The sequence below is a fragment of the Dendrobium catenatum genome, unplaced genomic scaffold (genome assembly GCF_001605985.2).
Source record: "Dendrobium catenatum unplaced genomic scaffold, ASM160598v2 fragScaff_scaffold_1021, whole genome shotgun sequence".
NCBI classification, from domain to species: Eukaryota; Viridiplantae; Streptophyta; class Magnoliopsida; order Asparagales; family Orchidaceae; genus Dendrobium; species Dendrobium catenatum.
This window is the reverse complement of record NW_021319483.1, coordinates 1,863,789-1,881,527: the sequence shown is the minus strand read 5'-3', so window position 1 is coordinate 1,881,527 and position 17,739 is coordinate 1,863,789. Positions and strand designations below refer to the sequence as shown.

At 32.5% G+C, this 17,739-nt stretch overlaps 1 protein-coding gene across 4 annotated transcripts in view; it reads right to left on the bottom strand.

Moving 5' to 3' along the window:
- The window catches only part of LOC110110130 (general transcription factor 3C polypeptide 5), a 42,054-nt gene that overhangs the window by 4,473 nt on the left and 19,842 nt on the right, over nt 1-17,739 (bottom strand). For all 4 annotated transcript variants that reach the window (XM_020841468.2, XM_020841467.2, XM_020841469.2 and 1 more), the window contains 7 exons: nt 13,644-13,731; nt 12,537-12,603; nt 11,182-11,224; nt 10,921-11,092; nt 10,703-10,801; nt 6,969-7,037; nt 2,663-2,801 (listed from right to left, as the gene is read on the bottom strand). In XM_020841468.2, coding sequence (XP_020697127.1) covers nt 2,663-2,801; nt 6,969-7,037; nt 10,703-10,801; nt 10,921-11,092; nt 11,182-11,224; nt 12,537-12,603; nt 13,644-13,731 — 677 coding nt within the window. The remainder of the gene's footprint in view (nt 1-2,662; nt 2,802-6,968; nt 7,038-10,702; nt 10,802-10,920; nt 11,093-11,181; nt 11,225-12,536; nt 12,604-13,643; nt 13,732-17,739) is intronic.

Here is a 17,739-nt window from a genome sequence, read left to right as displayed (position 1 = left end):
GTTCTGCAAATATATCAACTAAAAGTGAAACGCAATGTTAAGGTCACATTTACATATCATCAAAGGTATGTGATTCTGACTATGAACAATATGAGATGAATTGTTAAATAAAAAAAATCAAATAAATAATGAAATTAACCAAGACATGGGTGAATTGACAATTAAAAATTAATCAATTTCATGCAAATGAACCTAAAGTTGAATTTAATTCAGTTGAATGTTAACAAAACTAGGTTTATGAGAATCACAGACATCAAGATTCTTGAGTAAATGAATACAACAAAAGAAAGTTACAACCGAAGCACCTATTTTTGAAGTAAAAATGAATACTAATTTTTTTTTTTTGTAGGACAATAAACATGGATAATTTATATGAATGACACAATATTGGGTGAGCACAAATGAGATTTGCAAGATTAAAATGACTTGGGGTATTTTAAAATGTCAAACACTAAGTTGAAAAATGTTTTGAGAATTCTAATGGGTTAAGGTCAAGTGCTCAACTTGCCCAAAAAAATAAATAAATAAATAAAATAAATAAAAACTTGGAAAGACAATAATGTATTAGCTGAGTATGTGAAAACAAAGAAAGATTAGGAAGTGAATTTACAACTACTTGGCCTGAAATGAAATGAGTACTAAAAGTGGAATGCTTGTCATGTGGTGACCAACTACTACATGAATTTAATTCTATAAATATGGGTTAAAAATTGTAACCAGATACACAAACAAATTTCAAGAATTGTTATTGCATTTTGAAATATATGCGGATCCTGAAAGTACACTTTCTAGGTTTAGAGCTAGTTTCATGTTGGATATCAAGAGATAAATAACACCATATCACATTCCATTAGATTAAGAGAAAATGTTAAAAATTTTAACCTAGGAGTTACTAAGTATATTGAACGTTCATCTTTTCATCAAAAGAGTCAAATTCCATCTATCATACCCACTATATCTAAAAATAATAGCAGCACTATTAATAGACACTAAAAAAAAATATACTCCTACAACATCTAGAGCTAAAATTTTTGCCAAAAATATTTTAATTGTCAAATTCACTATTATGCTATTGAGTATCCTAGTAGGAACTTTACAATTGCCAAATTAATGTAAGAGGGATGACACTAAAATTAATAATGATAATGATAAGCATGAATTTAATGAAGAGAAAAGTGATTTTAAAGATGTTTTGAATGAAAATTCTTTACACATTTTACAAGAATCATTGCTATACCTAAGGTTGAATCTAACTGGAAAAGAATTTTAATATTTCAAAACTATTCAACACATGATAAGATAATATGAAAATTATAATAGATAGTGTACGCTATGAATGTTGACCCCACATAGTGGGATAAAGGCTTGATGTTGTTGTTGTAGTGTACATTATACGAATGTTATGGCAAACTTTACAATTAATTGCGTGAACTTGAAACCTGAATCGCATAAAACAATTATATAAGGTAGCCTAGGTACATAAAACTGTTATTTTTGTGACACAATGTTTCGTTCTCAATCAGCTTGCTACCTACAACAACAACAACAACAAGCCTTTCTCAATCAGCTTGCTACCTATATTGAAAAAATATGGTTTAATATTTTACTCGTGGATGTTACAAATGTTATTTTAGGAAGACAATAATTATATGACTTGGATGCTACCCAATTTAGGAGATCCAATTCTTATTCTGAAACCATTAAATAATCTAGTCCTTACCTAATTTTAGTAATTGAAGAATGATAGTTTTTAAACCATTAAATTAAAGTAATTACCATGTAAAACAATGTGGTGCTCACAATGAATTGAAAAAATATTCGCATATTATGAATTAACATACTTTGAAAAAAAAAAGTAGAAAGGAGGTTTTGATGTCTATTTTAGCGACAATTGAACTAAAAGATATTGATATTTATTGAAGAATCATAGTTCTGAAACAATCAAATTAAAGTAATTTCCATGTAAAATAATCTGGTGCTCACAATGAATTGAAAAAAATATTTGCATATTATGAATTAACATACTTTGAAAAAAAAAAGAGTAGAAAGGAGGGTTTGATATCTATTTTAGTGAACAAAAATATATTGATATTTATATGTCCATATGTTTGGCTAATTCATTATCATTAGAATATATATATATATATATATATATATATATATATTGACATTTAGATCAATTAAGATAAATTTGTACATATGATATATGCAAAATTTAAATTCAATACCTTTTAGTTAATAGTTTGATGTCTATTTTAGTGATAATTGAACTAAAAGATATTGATATTTATATGTCCTTGTGTTTTGCTAAAAGATATTGATTTATCTCTAAATATACCCAGTAAAAATTTAACTGACGCAAAAAGAAAAGAATAGTTGTGGGGATTGGGAGAATGTAATTGACAGTAAGAATGTAATTGATGCGAAAAGTTCTATGTTCCGTGTAAATATAGATCCTTGCATCTAAGGAGAAAGTATTGCGTGTTTGAAAACTGCAAAGTAAATGTGACCAATTTGATTGCATCTATTTTGCATCAGATTTGTAAAGAAATGGCCTAACATAATTAACTTAACAGAAAACATTGAAGAAAATTATTTTACGTGTAAATACATTACACCAAGTTTTACACAGCCAAACAGCAAATAAATTAGGACGACTCACCGAGCAAGTTGTCATAGTTGCAGCTTTTTCAATCTCTTGACGAATATAATCATCATCAAGTTCAAATAACTGTAAACAATTAGAAGCTTTGGAGGGCCATACTTTAAATTTGCATATATCATTCCATTTATGCTTCAACCTAATACCAAAAAAATGCTTTATGATTAGTAAAAACTGCTGAAACTACCAAAATAGGCAGGTTAAGCTTATACGATTCATAGTGACAATAGTATCAAATAAAAAAGTGAAAAATTTTAACTAACAAACTTAATTCCAACATTTTCTAACATATTGCAACGCTCTTCCAAAGTTAGTTCCAGGAGTAAATAGACGTGAATCTAAAAGTTACAATTATTGTGATGTAAGATACCATAGAGTCTAAGATTTCTAATGCATTAAGCTAAAAAATTCATGTAATCACACAATTCGGAAGTTACAAACTCTTAATATTCTGACAATTATTCGCTACTCACAATGAAAATTAAGAATATAAAAGAAATCAACTCAAATAAAAATCCAATGGTCGTCTCTAAGAAATAACGAATAGAAATTCAAAACCATGAAGGTCACACAATGAGTTGAAATCCACAAACTTCTTTAAATCAGAGTTGTATCAAATTTGAGTAAAATCATTCACACAAATCTTTCCAATGATAAAATATAGAGCAAAGATAAAGTAGAGAGGAAAAAATTAACCAAAAGGAAGGAGAGAATTTCTCCAAGAATATTCAAATCTCTCATTTGACCAGGAATTGCCTAAAGTAGACACGACACATCCAAAAAAGTAATTTTATAGACCTAAATTGATCAAATTTACCTATTTATACTGAAATTTTCAACAATAACAACAACATCAAGCCTTTATCCCACTACGTCGGGTAAGCAACATGAATCATTTTTCTCCATTATGCCATGTTTAGAATCAAACCCTCTTTTAAATCTAATATTTTCTAACCAAGTCTTCTTAGGTATACCTCCACCTTTTCTTAATATAAGCAAATCTAATATATCTATTCTCCTAACAGGATCATTTGAAGGCTGACATTTTATGTGACCAAACCATTTAAGGTGACTTTGTCTAATCATATATGCCACTAATGCTACTCCAACCTTTTCACATATATGCTTGATTCACATTCTATCTCTAAGAGTAAAATCACTCATCCACCTAAGCATGCATATCTCTGCAACACTAAACTTAATCTTATGCTTCTTTTTTAATGGACAACATTCTTCGCCATAAAGCATTGCATGTCTCACCGCCATCTTATAGATTTTGAGGGATACTTTTCTATCACACAACAGGCTTGACGTATTCATCCACTTCAACCATCCAACTTGAATTCTACTAATAATATCCCCATCGATTTCAACATTATTCTTAACAATAGACCCGAGCTATCTAAAACATGTACTATTATTAATAATTGATCACCCAAACTCACATTCCCCCACTAGATCTATAATTACTAAATTTACACTCCATGCATTCGATCTTAGATCTACTTAAACAAAAAATTATTCAACAAGTTTTACGCTTGCTATCGACTATCTAACACAACCCATTGAAATTTCCACTAGACAAAAAAGGGAATCAATATCAAAGTAACTATTACAAAGTATAAAATTCGTCAAATTGATCATAGTCACAATAGTGAAGCATGTCACTGGAAGATTTCCAAACACCCCAGAAAGAATGCAATAAAAAGGATATTGATTCTACTCCCAACCATAAATATTGAAAAGGTGGTTGTCGAAGCACCATAAATATCACAATAGAAGATTGCTAATAGCATGAGACAGACGACACAACCAATGGAGAAGTATATAATCAAGAAAACACAAGAAAAATTTAATAGAGAACCCACTAAAAAACCAATATCAAAGAAGGGTAGCAAAAGCTACCAACCAGAGTAGGCCAAAATAAGCCATCAAAGAAGTCACCTGAGGTGCAAGCAAAAGAGCCTTGAGAGGATAAATTTAGCCTATCTTGAAAATAATTCGACTTAAATGAACTTTTTGGTTGATGGCCATTTAATATACTTGGTCATAAATCTTGGATGGTCACGTAGAATGTTCATGTAACATTCTCTCTTCATCACACAAGATAGCCTTGATATTCACAATTAGTATTGGATATAATTTAATCGTTTCATATAAGTTATAACACAAGATCAGCATTTTTGCCTGGAAAATGTACGAACAGTGTATTTTGATTTGAAAACCGAACAAGAAAGTGGAAAAAATTTTGAGAAAGTGAAAAAAAAAGGTTGTTAGTCCAAACTTTTATAGAACTAAAAATTTGATTTAGTAAGAAGTCTCTTAGGGCCCAATACCATGTCATCATAGGATATTTGGTGGTGGAAAAGCAGAAGCCGAACGAGACTGGTTAACTATATCCTCTGATAGAGGAACTTGATCAAGAAATCCAAGCCACAATCGTAAAAGCAACACACCAAAGATATTTTATTAAAAAATATTTATGGACCAGTAATGCTCCTATTGAATGAATTCAACATCAAAATTTCTAAGAATTTTTTTTTTAATAAGGCCTTCAGTCTACAAGAAGAAGTGTTGTAATTTCATTCTTAAAAGATCAACTAGTCTCATAGTTCAGAAAGAAGAAACCTCCAAAAGTCTTAAAAAAAAATCAAGGAATTTATTAACCTTATACAAGGGCAATCATTTCATGATAGTATAGATTGATAACTCTATACTGCCATAGCAGCAGAAGAAACTTGCCCAGAATGCAAATACTTTTTACTCCCTTTAGTGGAAGAACTAATTGGAATTAGTTCTTTCAAAAAAGAGGCGCTCAAAAAGATTTCAAAACTTAGCTAAAGAAAACTTGCCAGGCTTCGTTGTACGGGTATCTTTTCATTCCTCCTCAATTTATTTGTATACTTTATCACTGCACTATTATCTCTATCATTCCTTCTCTTTTCAATCAATTATTATCACAATTTTCATGATTTCATCTCATGAATAAAAAAATACTCAAATTCCTTTAGTCTTGAGTTCACTTGGAACCAGAACTGACAATCCAAATCCAACGAGAGAATTTCAAAAGCATTAATTCATCATATCTTTTGAATGAAAAAATTTATCTGAAATAGTCACAATTGTTTTGCACCCTCTTGAGTGGACGAGCAAAATTGGGCCATTCACCAGGCATCGGACCTTAGTAAAGTGACACACATTCATTACTTAGACACATTGGTGATGTCTTGGTATGGAATTCTATGGTTCTTGAAATAAGTAACACATATATTTCATCATTCAACCAAAAAAATGGAGATACAGCAAATCAAACATATTTTGAAGCCCATGATCTAGCTCAAATCCATGAGATCAAAATAATGATCATGACTACAAAGCAAGGGAAATGATCCATCACAAAATACTTGGAACTTATTACAAAGCCTTTGGCAAGAGATGCATCATTATCAATTCAGAAAAAATAGAATGCCACAAAGATGCATCACTATTCAAAAGGTTTGATAAAGTTAACTTATTTATAAATTTTTATTGAATTAAATGCTGAATGAGATGCTATAATGGTACAAATTAGTAATGGACATCGAGCGATGATGTCAAGACGACATCGTTTATCTATGCTTAGACGAGGTTAGACAAAGATGAATGTCGAGATGGCGTGAGGGTGCGATTGTGGGTGTAGAAATTGCCTGTGTCAAAGTTTAATTTTGAGATGGTTTGAAACATGGATGTTATGACAGCGTCGGACGTCGATGTTACAATGGCATCAACTGTTGTTGTGAAACCCTAGCCGCGATCCGTCAGAGAGATATTAAAACGTGAATATTTGAGGAATGAGGTATTGAGTGCGAGCAATTGATTTGGGGCTGTTGAGAGAAAATAAGATATTTAGTTTTTATTTATCAATAAATAAAAATTTGAAATATAATAAATTATATTTAAAAAATTAATAAAATATTAAGACAAGTGTGTCCAGTTTATTTTTAATGCTTATTAATCAAAAATGTCTTAGGTGTGTCTGATATGTGTCGGAGGTGCGTCGAACGCATGTCGTATCCAATACGTGTCGAACACTACATACCTCATTGGAGAGAAGTGTCAGTGTATCATAGGCATATTTATATAGAGAATAACAACAACATCAAGCTTTTATCCCACTACATGAGGCATATTTATACGGAGAACAACAACAACATCATCAAACTTTTATCCCACTACGTGAGGCATATTTATACTGAGAACCAAACAACAAGAATCACACAAAAATGCAGTACTAAGCCATGATTTAGAAACAAAAAAATACACTCACGTGGAGTTTGCATTCACATCTTCAAGATTTCTCAAATTAGGCGGCATCCGAAAATCCACCTTCTGGTATCTGCTAGCAAACAATGAGAAAATGCTAAAATTAACCAGAACAGGAAAATGATAAGTTAAGTATACATTAAAAAATATTTCTTTTTCCTAAACAAATGAAAGAAATCAAGTCAGCTTAAGATACTTCAAGGTTTTGAATAGATGAAAAATGCGTAGAATTATTCAAGTAATAAAGCCTGATCCGTTTAAAAAAGGATCATAATGCTATAAGAGAATGTAGCAATGAAACTAAGAAAGTAAAGATGTAAACAATGAGAAAATGCTAATATTAAGCAGTCCTACAGGAAAATGCCTAGTTAAGTAAATATTATTTTTTTTTTCGAAACAAATTAAATAAATAAATCAGATCATAAATGCGTAGAACTATTTAAGCAATAAGAAAAGCCTGATCCCTTAAAGATGGATCATAATGCTATAAGAGAATGAAACTATGAAAGCAAAGATGTGGAATGCCCTTTGCAAGAGCTTGAACAATCATTTGAAAGTGAAAATTACTAACTAATCAAATTAATACAAGTAAGAATCAATTGACCGAATGTTAAATACTTAACGGAATTCCAAGCATAACTCCATGTCATTCTTTCTGCATATGTTATATGCAAACACAGTTATGCTTTAGCATGAACAGCAAAGAAAAATGCACACAAATTAATCAAGCAATGGTATGCCTTAACAGAATCAAGAAGACCATAGAGAGCCAGAAATAAATAGTAAAAACGATTAGTTCATCATCAAGATTATATACGTCTGCTAATAGGAAGCATTCAACTTAAAGAATTTAATTTTTATTCAGAAACTTGCTAAATCAATTGAAGTGTGTATGTGAATACATACTTCTATTAAGCATGCCTGTATACATAAATGCATTCATGCATGCATCACACAAAAAGAAAGACAAATATAAACCTGAACAGACATATCTGTGGATACATAAATGTACATATGCAGGAATACAATAGATTCAAACATGTGAGCCTATGAATATACTCTCGGCACAAGTGCAAAATTTGAACCAATTAACAACACCTAAACAACTTTCCCTCGAGTGATTCCACATCTCCTTTCGCTTGCTGAGGATTTTAAAAACTGAATATCTAGATTTAAAAAAAAAACGCTCAATGACTCTGGTGATGGAAACATTGACAGAATGAAGTCCTATACTGATAAGAACCAAATAGTAAAGCAACCAAGTATTTATAACTTATGGTGATGCAGGATTTGCATGTCAAGGCATAATCACATCTATACTACTATGTAAGTGCGGCTTGTGATTTTTCCTAAATAAAATCTCATTACATATATCCTTTATAATTATAACAACAACAACATCAAGCCTTTATCCCACTACGTGGGGTCGGCTACATGAATCCTTTTTCTCCATTGAGTCCTATTAAAAGTCAAATTCTTATTTAAATCTAATAAAGAAAGGTCATTCCTAATATTTTCTAACCAAGTCTTTTTAGGTCTACCCCTACCTTTCTTAATACAAGTCAAATCTAATACCTCTACTCTCCTAACCGGGTCATCGGAAGGCCACCTTTTTATGTGACCAAACCATCTAAGGCGACTCTCTCTAATCTTATCTTCTACTGGAGATACTCCAACCTTTTCACGTATATGCTCATTTCGTATTTTATCTCTAAGGGTAAAGCCACTCATCCACATGAGCATCCTCATCTCTGCCACACTTAACTTAGTATTATGCTTCTCTTTTAATGGCCAACATTCGGCACCATAAAGCATTGCAGGCCTCACTACCATCTTATAGAATTTTCCCTTAAGTTTGAGGGATACATTTCTATCACATAACAAGCCCGATGCACTCCTCCACTTCAACCATCCAACTTGAATTCTGCTGATAATATCCCCATCTATTTCACCATCACTCTGAACAATAGATCCAAGATATCTAAAACGAGTACTCTTATTAATGACTTGATCGGCCAAAGTCATAATCCCCTCACTAGGTCTATTACTACTAAAATTACACTCCATATATTCCGTTTTAGATCTATTCAAGCGAAAACCTTTAGACTCTAAGGTTGACCTCCATAATTCAAGTTTACCTTCAACTCCCTCTCTAGTCTTATCAACAAGAAGAATATCATCAGCAAAAAGCATACACCAAGGTACTATAAAGAATATCCTTTATAATTATAAATAAATAAATAAATCTAAACCCTACAAGTGACCCTTTGTATTCTAGAAATGCTCTATTCTCCACCTCTTTGACTTCACGTGAAAAAGTGTTTTGAAAAAAGAATATTCGCCTTCATCAAAGATGTTCCTCTCAGATCAAGAATCACGATGGGCTCTACGGTAGACTTCTTCGTGAAGAAGATTTTTGAAAGAGTCGGTACATAAGCTTCTATTAATCACATGACTATTATATACCGAATTCGCATCATCAGGGTATTCCTCTAATCTTCAACTTTTCGTATATATTGAATCTTTGACTCTTCGTATATACCGTAGTTGTTCTTCTTTTTCACTCTGACAACTTTCCTTTTCCATAAGCTTATCTTCTTCGATTCTTTCAGACTCTTTCAACAATCATAATTGTTCTTTCCTCTCCAACATCTACAATTTTCACTTTGAAACGACCAAATGCTTACAAAATCTTCAAAAATCCCAACTACCAAAAACTTATGGATTCATTATAAGAAGGTGAACCGTTGAAAGCATTTAAAGCAGCATATTTGGATGGCTAGGGTGGCTTATTCTATTCTTCATTTCTCCTCTTCTTCTTGACTCCTCTACTTGTCGACTACTATGCAATTTTGTTCCTTCATCGTTTTTAAGTTGGTTACTTGGTTCCTTTACTCCTCCATGATTATTTTTATACATTTATCTATTTTATTCAAAGCTTGTTGACGATCTTGCAATTTCTTTGCTTTGCATTAGAAGTCAGTGTTAGCATTTGGGATTAGGAGAAGCTATTGGATGCCAGATTTTCTGAATATAAATCAATTCAAGTACAACAAAGTTTTTAAATATACTGATTTCAAAATTAAAGAATATAACACCTGACAACCTAGGTTGTTGCTTACCATTAATCCAAAATGATGTGATCATGTAATTTGATCAAATATCATCCAAATATGTGTGAATATGAGATGAACGGTTTGATTATTAATTTAAAAGCTTTGAAACAAAATATATGGATGATGGAAACTGAGAAGAAAATTTTAAATTGACACTAGATGGACTGAACCCTGAGTCTCTTTACACACACACACATATATACACATAATGTTTGGGCTACATATTTCTTTAGTTATAAGCTTTTAGATAAGGAACTTGATGAAACTAAGAAGATTTTCCTATATTACATACTCGGGGGAAAAAATCCTCATTGTCTTAGAAGATCTGAGTAACTTTTGAAAACTGAATAGTTCACATTCTATTACTATTTTAGAATACAGGAAATTCAACAAAAAAAGGTAAGAATGCAACTTAGGAAGATTTAATGAAATAACATTGCAATTGGGATCAAGGATTCAATGAGAATCATAGCCATTTCGAGTCCAAAATCAACCAAATAAGTGGCAAAAAAAAATCATACCCACTCCCAATTTAAAGTTAACATTATTTTTACCTTCTAAATTTGTAAAATTCTTTTAAAAAGTAAAAGTATGTAAAATAGACTGTAAAGAATCTCCTTACATTCGGGATTCAGAATTTTCACGAGGATCATATCCTTTTCTAATCCAAAATCGACCAAATGGGCCACGAGAAAAGTAGTACCCAGTTCTGAATAAAAGCCTGTGTGGGGTTAAAAAATCATTATCTTCAGCAGCATAACCCAAAAAAGGTGCTGGTAGCAATCTAGTTTGAAACAAAATGAAGACAGAAAGCAGGGAAAGAAAGAATTGAAAGACAACCTTCTCAGCAAATATTCAGTAACTTCTCGACCATCATCAAGCAAACGTTCATGCAGCGACCATCTAGGCCAGATAGGACGTTCTTCGAATAATTTGGACACAGCCATTTGTGCTTCCCACTCAGGGGTGCTTTTTGGAAGTTTATCTTCCCAATTAATCTTTTCTGGAATCTTTATAAAACTTAAGCATAACAAAGAAAGAAAATATCTCAATTGTGCAACAATGCAAGAGATGATTTTACAAACCACGTTACAAGGATATTATGAATGCTGAAAGGAATAGCATGGCAAGGCTTAATATCCATCTGAAACATGAAAATATATAAGATGAATCAGCAAAGTTTCCGAGACATTATGCAAGAAAGTGTAAAATATATACAAATTCTAAAAATATGTACATTTTTTATTTCCAGCAATAAATAGGAAAATTAAGATGATGAAATTATAAATATATTCTAGCATTCACGGTCAAGAACATGGTTAAATACAAATGATATTGATACAATTTCCATTTTCACAATACCCAACAAAAAATGTTAATTGAAAGGTTACGAAACTAACGTACAATAATATTGGAGTCATAAGACTGAAAAACAACATGATTGTTTCTGGCGGGAGGATCTTGAAGGAGAAGGAACTCACTATTATTGGCGTTGTTTTTTGTAGTGGTATGAAGGACACTAGGATTGTGATTGGGTGCTATCAAAGGTTGAGTAGTGATGGGACTAAGGGTTTAGTTGAGAACAATAAGAGGAATCATTTTGTGGGGTCGTGATGACTGAGGGCTTCGATAGGGCTTGTTCTAGACATAGTTAAGCAGGGTAGATGGTTGTTTAAGGGTTTATGATGTATGGAGGAAAGTGTGGAGGCTAGTTGAAGACTTGAAAGTGAATTAGGGCTTCATGGAAAGAGGTAAGCCAAACAAAAGAGGACTTGGGATTTGGTGTGTGGGAAGGGGTTGTCAGCTGTAGTAGAGGAAGGGAGAATAAACACATAAGATAAATTTTAAACTCACCAATGTTCCATAGGTTGTATTGGCTATCAAGCTTCACCATACTTTTCTCACAAGCAAAAATGACTCAATAATTAATCTATTCTGAGAGTACATGAAGAGTTTATATAGAAAAGAAACAAAAAAATAATACATAAATAATTCTATGTAAGTTCGGCCAAGCCTTTTAAGAGAGTCTTTCAATTTTATACAAACATTCATCTGTCCATCATTGAAGTGACCAACCAAAAGGATTTCAGAGGAAATTTGAATGTTATAAATAATGATATTTTAAGAAAAAACTTACCTCTTTGCAAACTTTTGGAAAATGAAAAACTTTCGAATACTAGAGATTATGATTCCCCTTTCAACAAAATGATAACAAAGTTTCAGACTTTATGTATAATTTTCAATGGTTTATTAAAATATATTGTCATTGTATTAATAGCATAAATAAATAAAATAATAAAACAATTTAAAAGAAAGAAAAGTGCATACTGTGACAAAATGAGATCTCATTCAAAGTTTGAAGAATAACACCACATTGACAGGGCTGATCAATGATAGAATAAACCGCAGTCAATAAAATTCAACATGCAATAACATATACTGAAGAAAAAACTTACCTCCCAAGAATATTCAACAGCTCCTTTTTGCAAACTTTCCGATACTAAATTAGCAGGTGGATTCAGCCTAATAACCAAACAGAAGCCACAAAACATAACTTTAAGCAAGCATAAAATGCTGGCAACCTTGTTCAATGACATAAAACAAAGAAAAATTTGATAAAAAAAAACTTGAAAAGTTCAAAATATTTTATAATAAAAATGTCCTTGACTAATGAAACAATAAAATTATGTATGCACAACTCTCCCATGTTTAAGTAAACAAGTTATCCTACTTCAAAGCAATCCTAAAGTATTTTAGACAAGTTAATACAAAATAAAAGTAATAACAAATAAAATAAGTGAATAAATATATTGGCTTGTAAGTTGTAAATAAAATTTTAACCTAATACGAAATGACAGAGTTAAAAGGGGGAGTGGGTATTAGAACATAGGATCAATGTTCTCCAATAAAGTGAGAAGAAATAATTAATCTCAAAGGTAAAAGTAATGATGGATACTCTCATACCAACTGATATGGAACAACAAGAAGTAGATCAGGGAAGCCAAAGGAGAATGATCTCTGAGAAATATGAAAAATAGGGAAAAGAAATATCTATAAGAGAGAAAGATAAAGAGAAGACTTTATAGAATAGAAAAATAAGAGTAGCTCAAGGAAAAAGAAGGGAATCGATCTTAGGCAAATTTAATTTAATTTTCAAAATTCAATTCCTTCTCATCATAGGCCCAATTTGAATATAATAATAATAATAATCAATCCTTGTTACAGAAGAAAAGAACTATTAAATATTAAATATAATGATTGCTAAAGAAGAACCTCTACAAGCAGAAAGTCCTTAATTCAGAAGAACCAAAATTTTATATATATATATAAAAGCTCATAGGAATAATCTCATTAATCTTTCGAATATAAGCATAGCAAATTTGGAGAACATGGTCTACAACCATTCAAAGCAAAAATAATTCAGAGAAAACATAGTTAAGACTTTCAATGATTTCTTACTAATATTTTCATGAAAAATCATAAAGCTGCTCAATGTGGTACAACTAGTATACAATAAGATTAAAAAGAGTAGAAATTTTTGTGAAAACAAAAAAGTGTCTTACATAATCCTCTCTGGTTTGTCCTTGCGAGCAAAAAGTGGTGGCACCAACTTCATGATATCTTCATTATCTATATCTAAATTTTCATCATCTGCAAGGTAATCAAAACATATTATTATGAGCATCATTGCATTCACTAAGAAGTGTCAACTAAATCAAAGTAACATGACAACAGAACTCTATGGTCGATCACCTCTAAGCTAAAATAATCAAAAGTCTATCATGCGAACCAACATCTAAGAAACATGCATTCAACACAAAATCTAAAGGTTTTTTGTCCAAGAAAGACTTATGATGCGTTAGTAATTATAATAAACAGTTAAAGTGCAAGAACCACATATGAAAAAACTACGTATTTATTCATCCTCTTAACACTCATCCCATAGATGCCAATATCTATGCATGAGCAGTTTTTTGAAGAGGGGGGGAGGCCAAGGTAATAAAGAGGAAAGGGAGTGAAAATGATAATCCTTAAATATTTTTTTGAAAGAAGATGCTTTATGAAATACCCCCTTTGAGCGATAAAAATTTTGATCAGGGTTCGCACTCAGGCAATTGGCCTAGGGATATATGATCAAACCAATGCATTGCCTGGAAATTTGATTTTTACTCAGGGCTTGCACTCAGAGCAATTGGCCTACAAACCCGACACTCACATGACCAAGCCCATGTATAGTTTGGGAATTTGTAGAATGGGCCATTACATTGTCAATGCTCAAGCTAGTTTGCTTAGGTAATTTTCTAGGGCTTGTTCACATACATCAATAATCAGATTGTCCATCTGGGTCAATATTTGGATTTTGATTTTCCAAACACTGGGCTAGACTTTACACTAACCTTTTTAGTTTGTTGGGTGATAATTTTGACGGTATGAAGATCAACCCTAGTTTATAATCCTGAGAGGATGTTTATGTTGATATCCTACGAGAGGTTATGGTTGGGAGAGTTTTGACTTGCGTTGTGATCTTTCACTAACTACTCATGTAAACAGGTTGCTTATGTTGAAGCAATAAGTGGCACTCTTGGTTTTTTTATGGCCATCCAAAAAAGGTGCAAGTTTTAGGTATCTAGACATCCTACCTAAATAAGAATAATTTTTAAAGCATATTTAGTCACTCATTCGACGTTGAATTAGGCTTTAGTTTGGCTTGGATTTATCAAACTACTGCCCATATTGACTCAACCACCTGATAAACCAGCTCAAAGAAGTAAAATCCAATTCATCAATTTTAAATCAATAGAATTAGAGCTCAAATAGTATTGAATTAAACAAATCCAACATTTACGAGGCTATGCCCTATCGACTCTCTGCTCGAGCAACAAGTAGGCTTACGATAATTATCGACTCTCTGCTCGAGCAACAAGTAGACTTACGATAATTCTTATTAATATTTGAGATTTAAGGAGAATCTCAGTCAAAGATCTACTTCGCAGAGACGTAGCTCTAAGTTCAGCAACATAAGAGGATCATCTCGCAAATTTATATAAAAAATAATGAATTTATTACCCTTTTACCATGCACAAGCTTATTAAAAGTAATAATATTTTTTTTATAGGAGAAGATTCTAATTGGTAGCATCCCATGTGACCATTGATAGGTTTAATAAATGGGACATTAAATAATTTGGAAGTTATTGTTGGTGTAGTGATCTTTGGCATGCACCTATAGTGGGATCTTGTATAGATCATCATGAAAGCATCAATCAACGATCACCAATTAAGTTTTCCTGAGTAGTGCTCATTGCCTAGGGTTGGAAGCTCATGAATGACTGATCTTCAGTGATTCAAGATAGCATGGGTTGGGCAACTAACTAAGTTAGGTAGTTGAGTGCTCTGAGTAGTCAAAGAGTACTACATTACAAACAATGCTTATCCATATGATGAGAGTTACTTGGAGTCCAACCTTTAGCATATTAATAGTACATGCAAGAAAGGTTCATTGTGGTGTGGGCCTTGAATGTTATCATTGTTCTCCTTTTTACTTTCAAAAATATTAAAACTTACATACCTAGTTTGAGTTATTATAACCTCCACGGCCCCATCTCATCATGTGTAGTTAGTTTTGGGATGAAGGAAATAATTATATTTTCTTTGAGATTTATGGTGTCCTTTCTTTGGTGAAACTAAATAAGGAAGTTTTCTCCCTAAAATTTTCTAGTCAAGTCAACTTGCTAAACTATGAATCATTTGCCAAGGATTTGCATTCGAGAAATTGGCCTACGGATCTAACACTCACATGATCAAGCCTATGCATTGTTTGGAAATTTGATTTTTGCTCAAGGCTTGCACTCGGGCAATGAGCCTACAAACCTGACACTGGCATTACCAAGTTCATGAATAGTTTGGGATTTTGTAGACTTGGCCATTATCATAGCCAATGCTCAAGCTTGTTTGCTTAAGTCAATTTGTAGGGCTTGCTCACATAGGCCAATAATCGGATTGTTCATCCAAAAATCAATATTTGGATTTTGATTTCCCTAAAACTGGTCAAAAAACTTTACACATGCTTTTTCAGTTTGTTCGGGGATGATTTTGACGATATAAGGATACACCCTGATTTAAAATTCTGAGAGGATATTTATGTTGATATCTTGCGAGAAGCATTGGTAAGAGAGTTTTAACTTGCGTTGTGATCTTTCACTAACTATGCATGTAAACAGGAGCTTCCGTTGAAGCAATAAGTTGCACGTTTAATTTTTTTTTTATGGCCATCCAAAAAAAGGTGCAACTTTTTCGTATGTAGACGTCCAACCTGAATAAGTCTAATTTTTAAGGCATATTTAGTCATCCATTCAACATTGAATTAGGCTAAAGTTTAGCTTGGTTCAGTCAAACTACTGCCCATATTGATGCATCCACCTCATAAACAAGCTCAAAGAAGTAAAATCAAATTCATCATTCTTAAATCAATAGAATTAGAGGTCAAATTGTCCTGAATTAAACAAATCCACCATTAAAAGAGCTATGCTTTATAAACTCCCAGCTAGAGCAATCAGTAGGCTCATGATAATTCTTATAAAGATTTGAGATTTACGAACGAGAATCTCACTCAAGATCTACTTCGCAAAGATGTAGCTGTAAGTTCAGCCACATAAGATGATCACCTCACAAATTTATATCAAAAAGAATAAATTTACTACCCTTTTGATGTGCACAAGCTTATTAAAAGTAAGAATAATTTTTTTTATACGAAGTCGTGACCATTTGTAGGCCTAATAAATTGGGCATTAAATAACTTGTAAGTTATTGTTGAGTTAGTAATCTTTGTTCATCAAGGCATGCACCTATAAGGGGATCTGATGAGGACATCGACAGACGCTACCGACATGTTTATCGCCGGCGAAACCGCAGATCGACGACCACGATTCAGCGCTTCTACTTTTGATGTCATGATGTATTTTTTTAGTTTATTTTATTTTATCTGCAGTCTTTCCATTTTTACCCCTGTGAGGAGTTACTTTGTTATTGTAGCCCAGAGGGCAATTTCGTACTTTCTCTTTTTATGAGTTGAGACCTATATATAGTGGTCTCATATGTTGTATTGAGGTTAATGAATATTTGGAATGAAAATTTGTTTTGTCATCTTCTTCTTCTTGTGGTGCACTAGAGAGGAGAACGAGAGCCCAAGGTGAGGGCGAAAAGCAATACCCACCAGTCATTGAAAGAGTCCGTGACTCGTGGTCTATCCCCATCATCCCAATCTCCTTCCTCTCCCCAACCCGCTGGCCCTAGTCCCCTCTTGGCCGCCGGCCACCCCACCACCACCACCCGTCAGGAGGTCTCCCAACCGTCGGCCACCTCCCCCATTCCCCACGTGTTCCAATTTTGAAAATTCAATTTTTGAATTTCAAAAACTTTCCAATTTTGGAAATTCCAAATTAGGAAAGTTTTTAAATCCGTTTCATGATGAAATTCAAATTCAAACGAATTTTATTCTAATCCTTCCTAAACCTCATGAGCCGATTTGGAAACTATTTACTTGCTCCCACACCAAATCCCTCCCTCTTGAAGCCGCCGACCACCATGGATGGATCCTCATTCATGTCACCATTTAATGCATTGATGATCCATGAATTTGAAATTAATTTCAAATGAATTT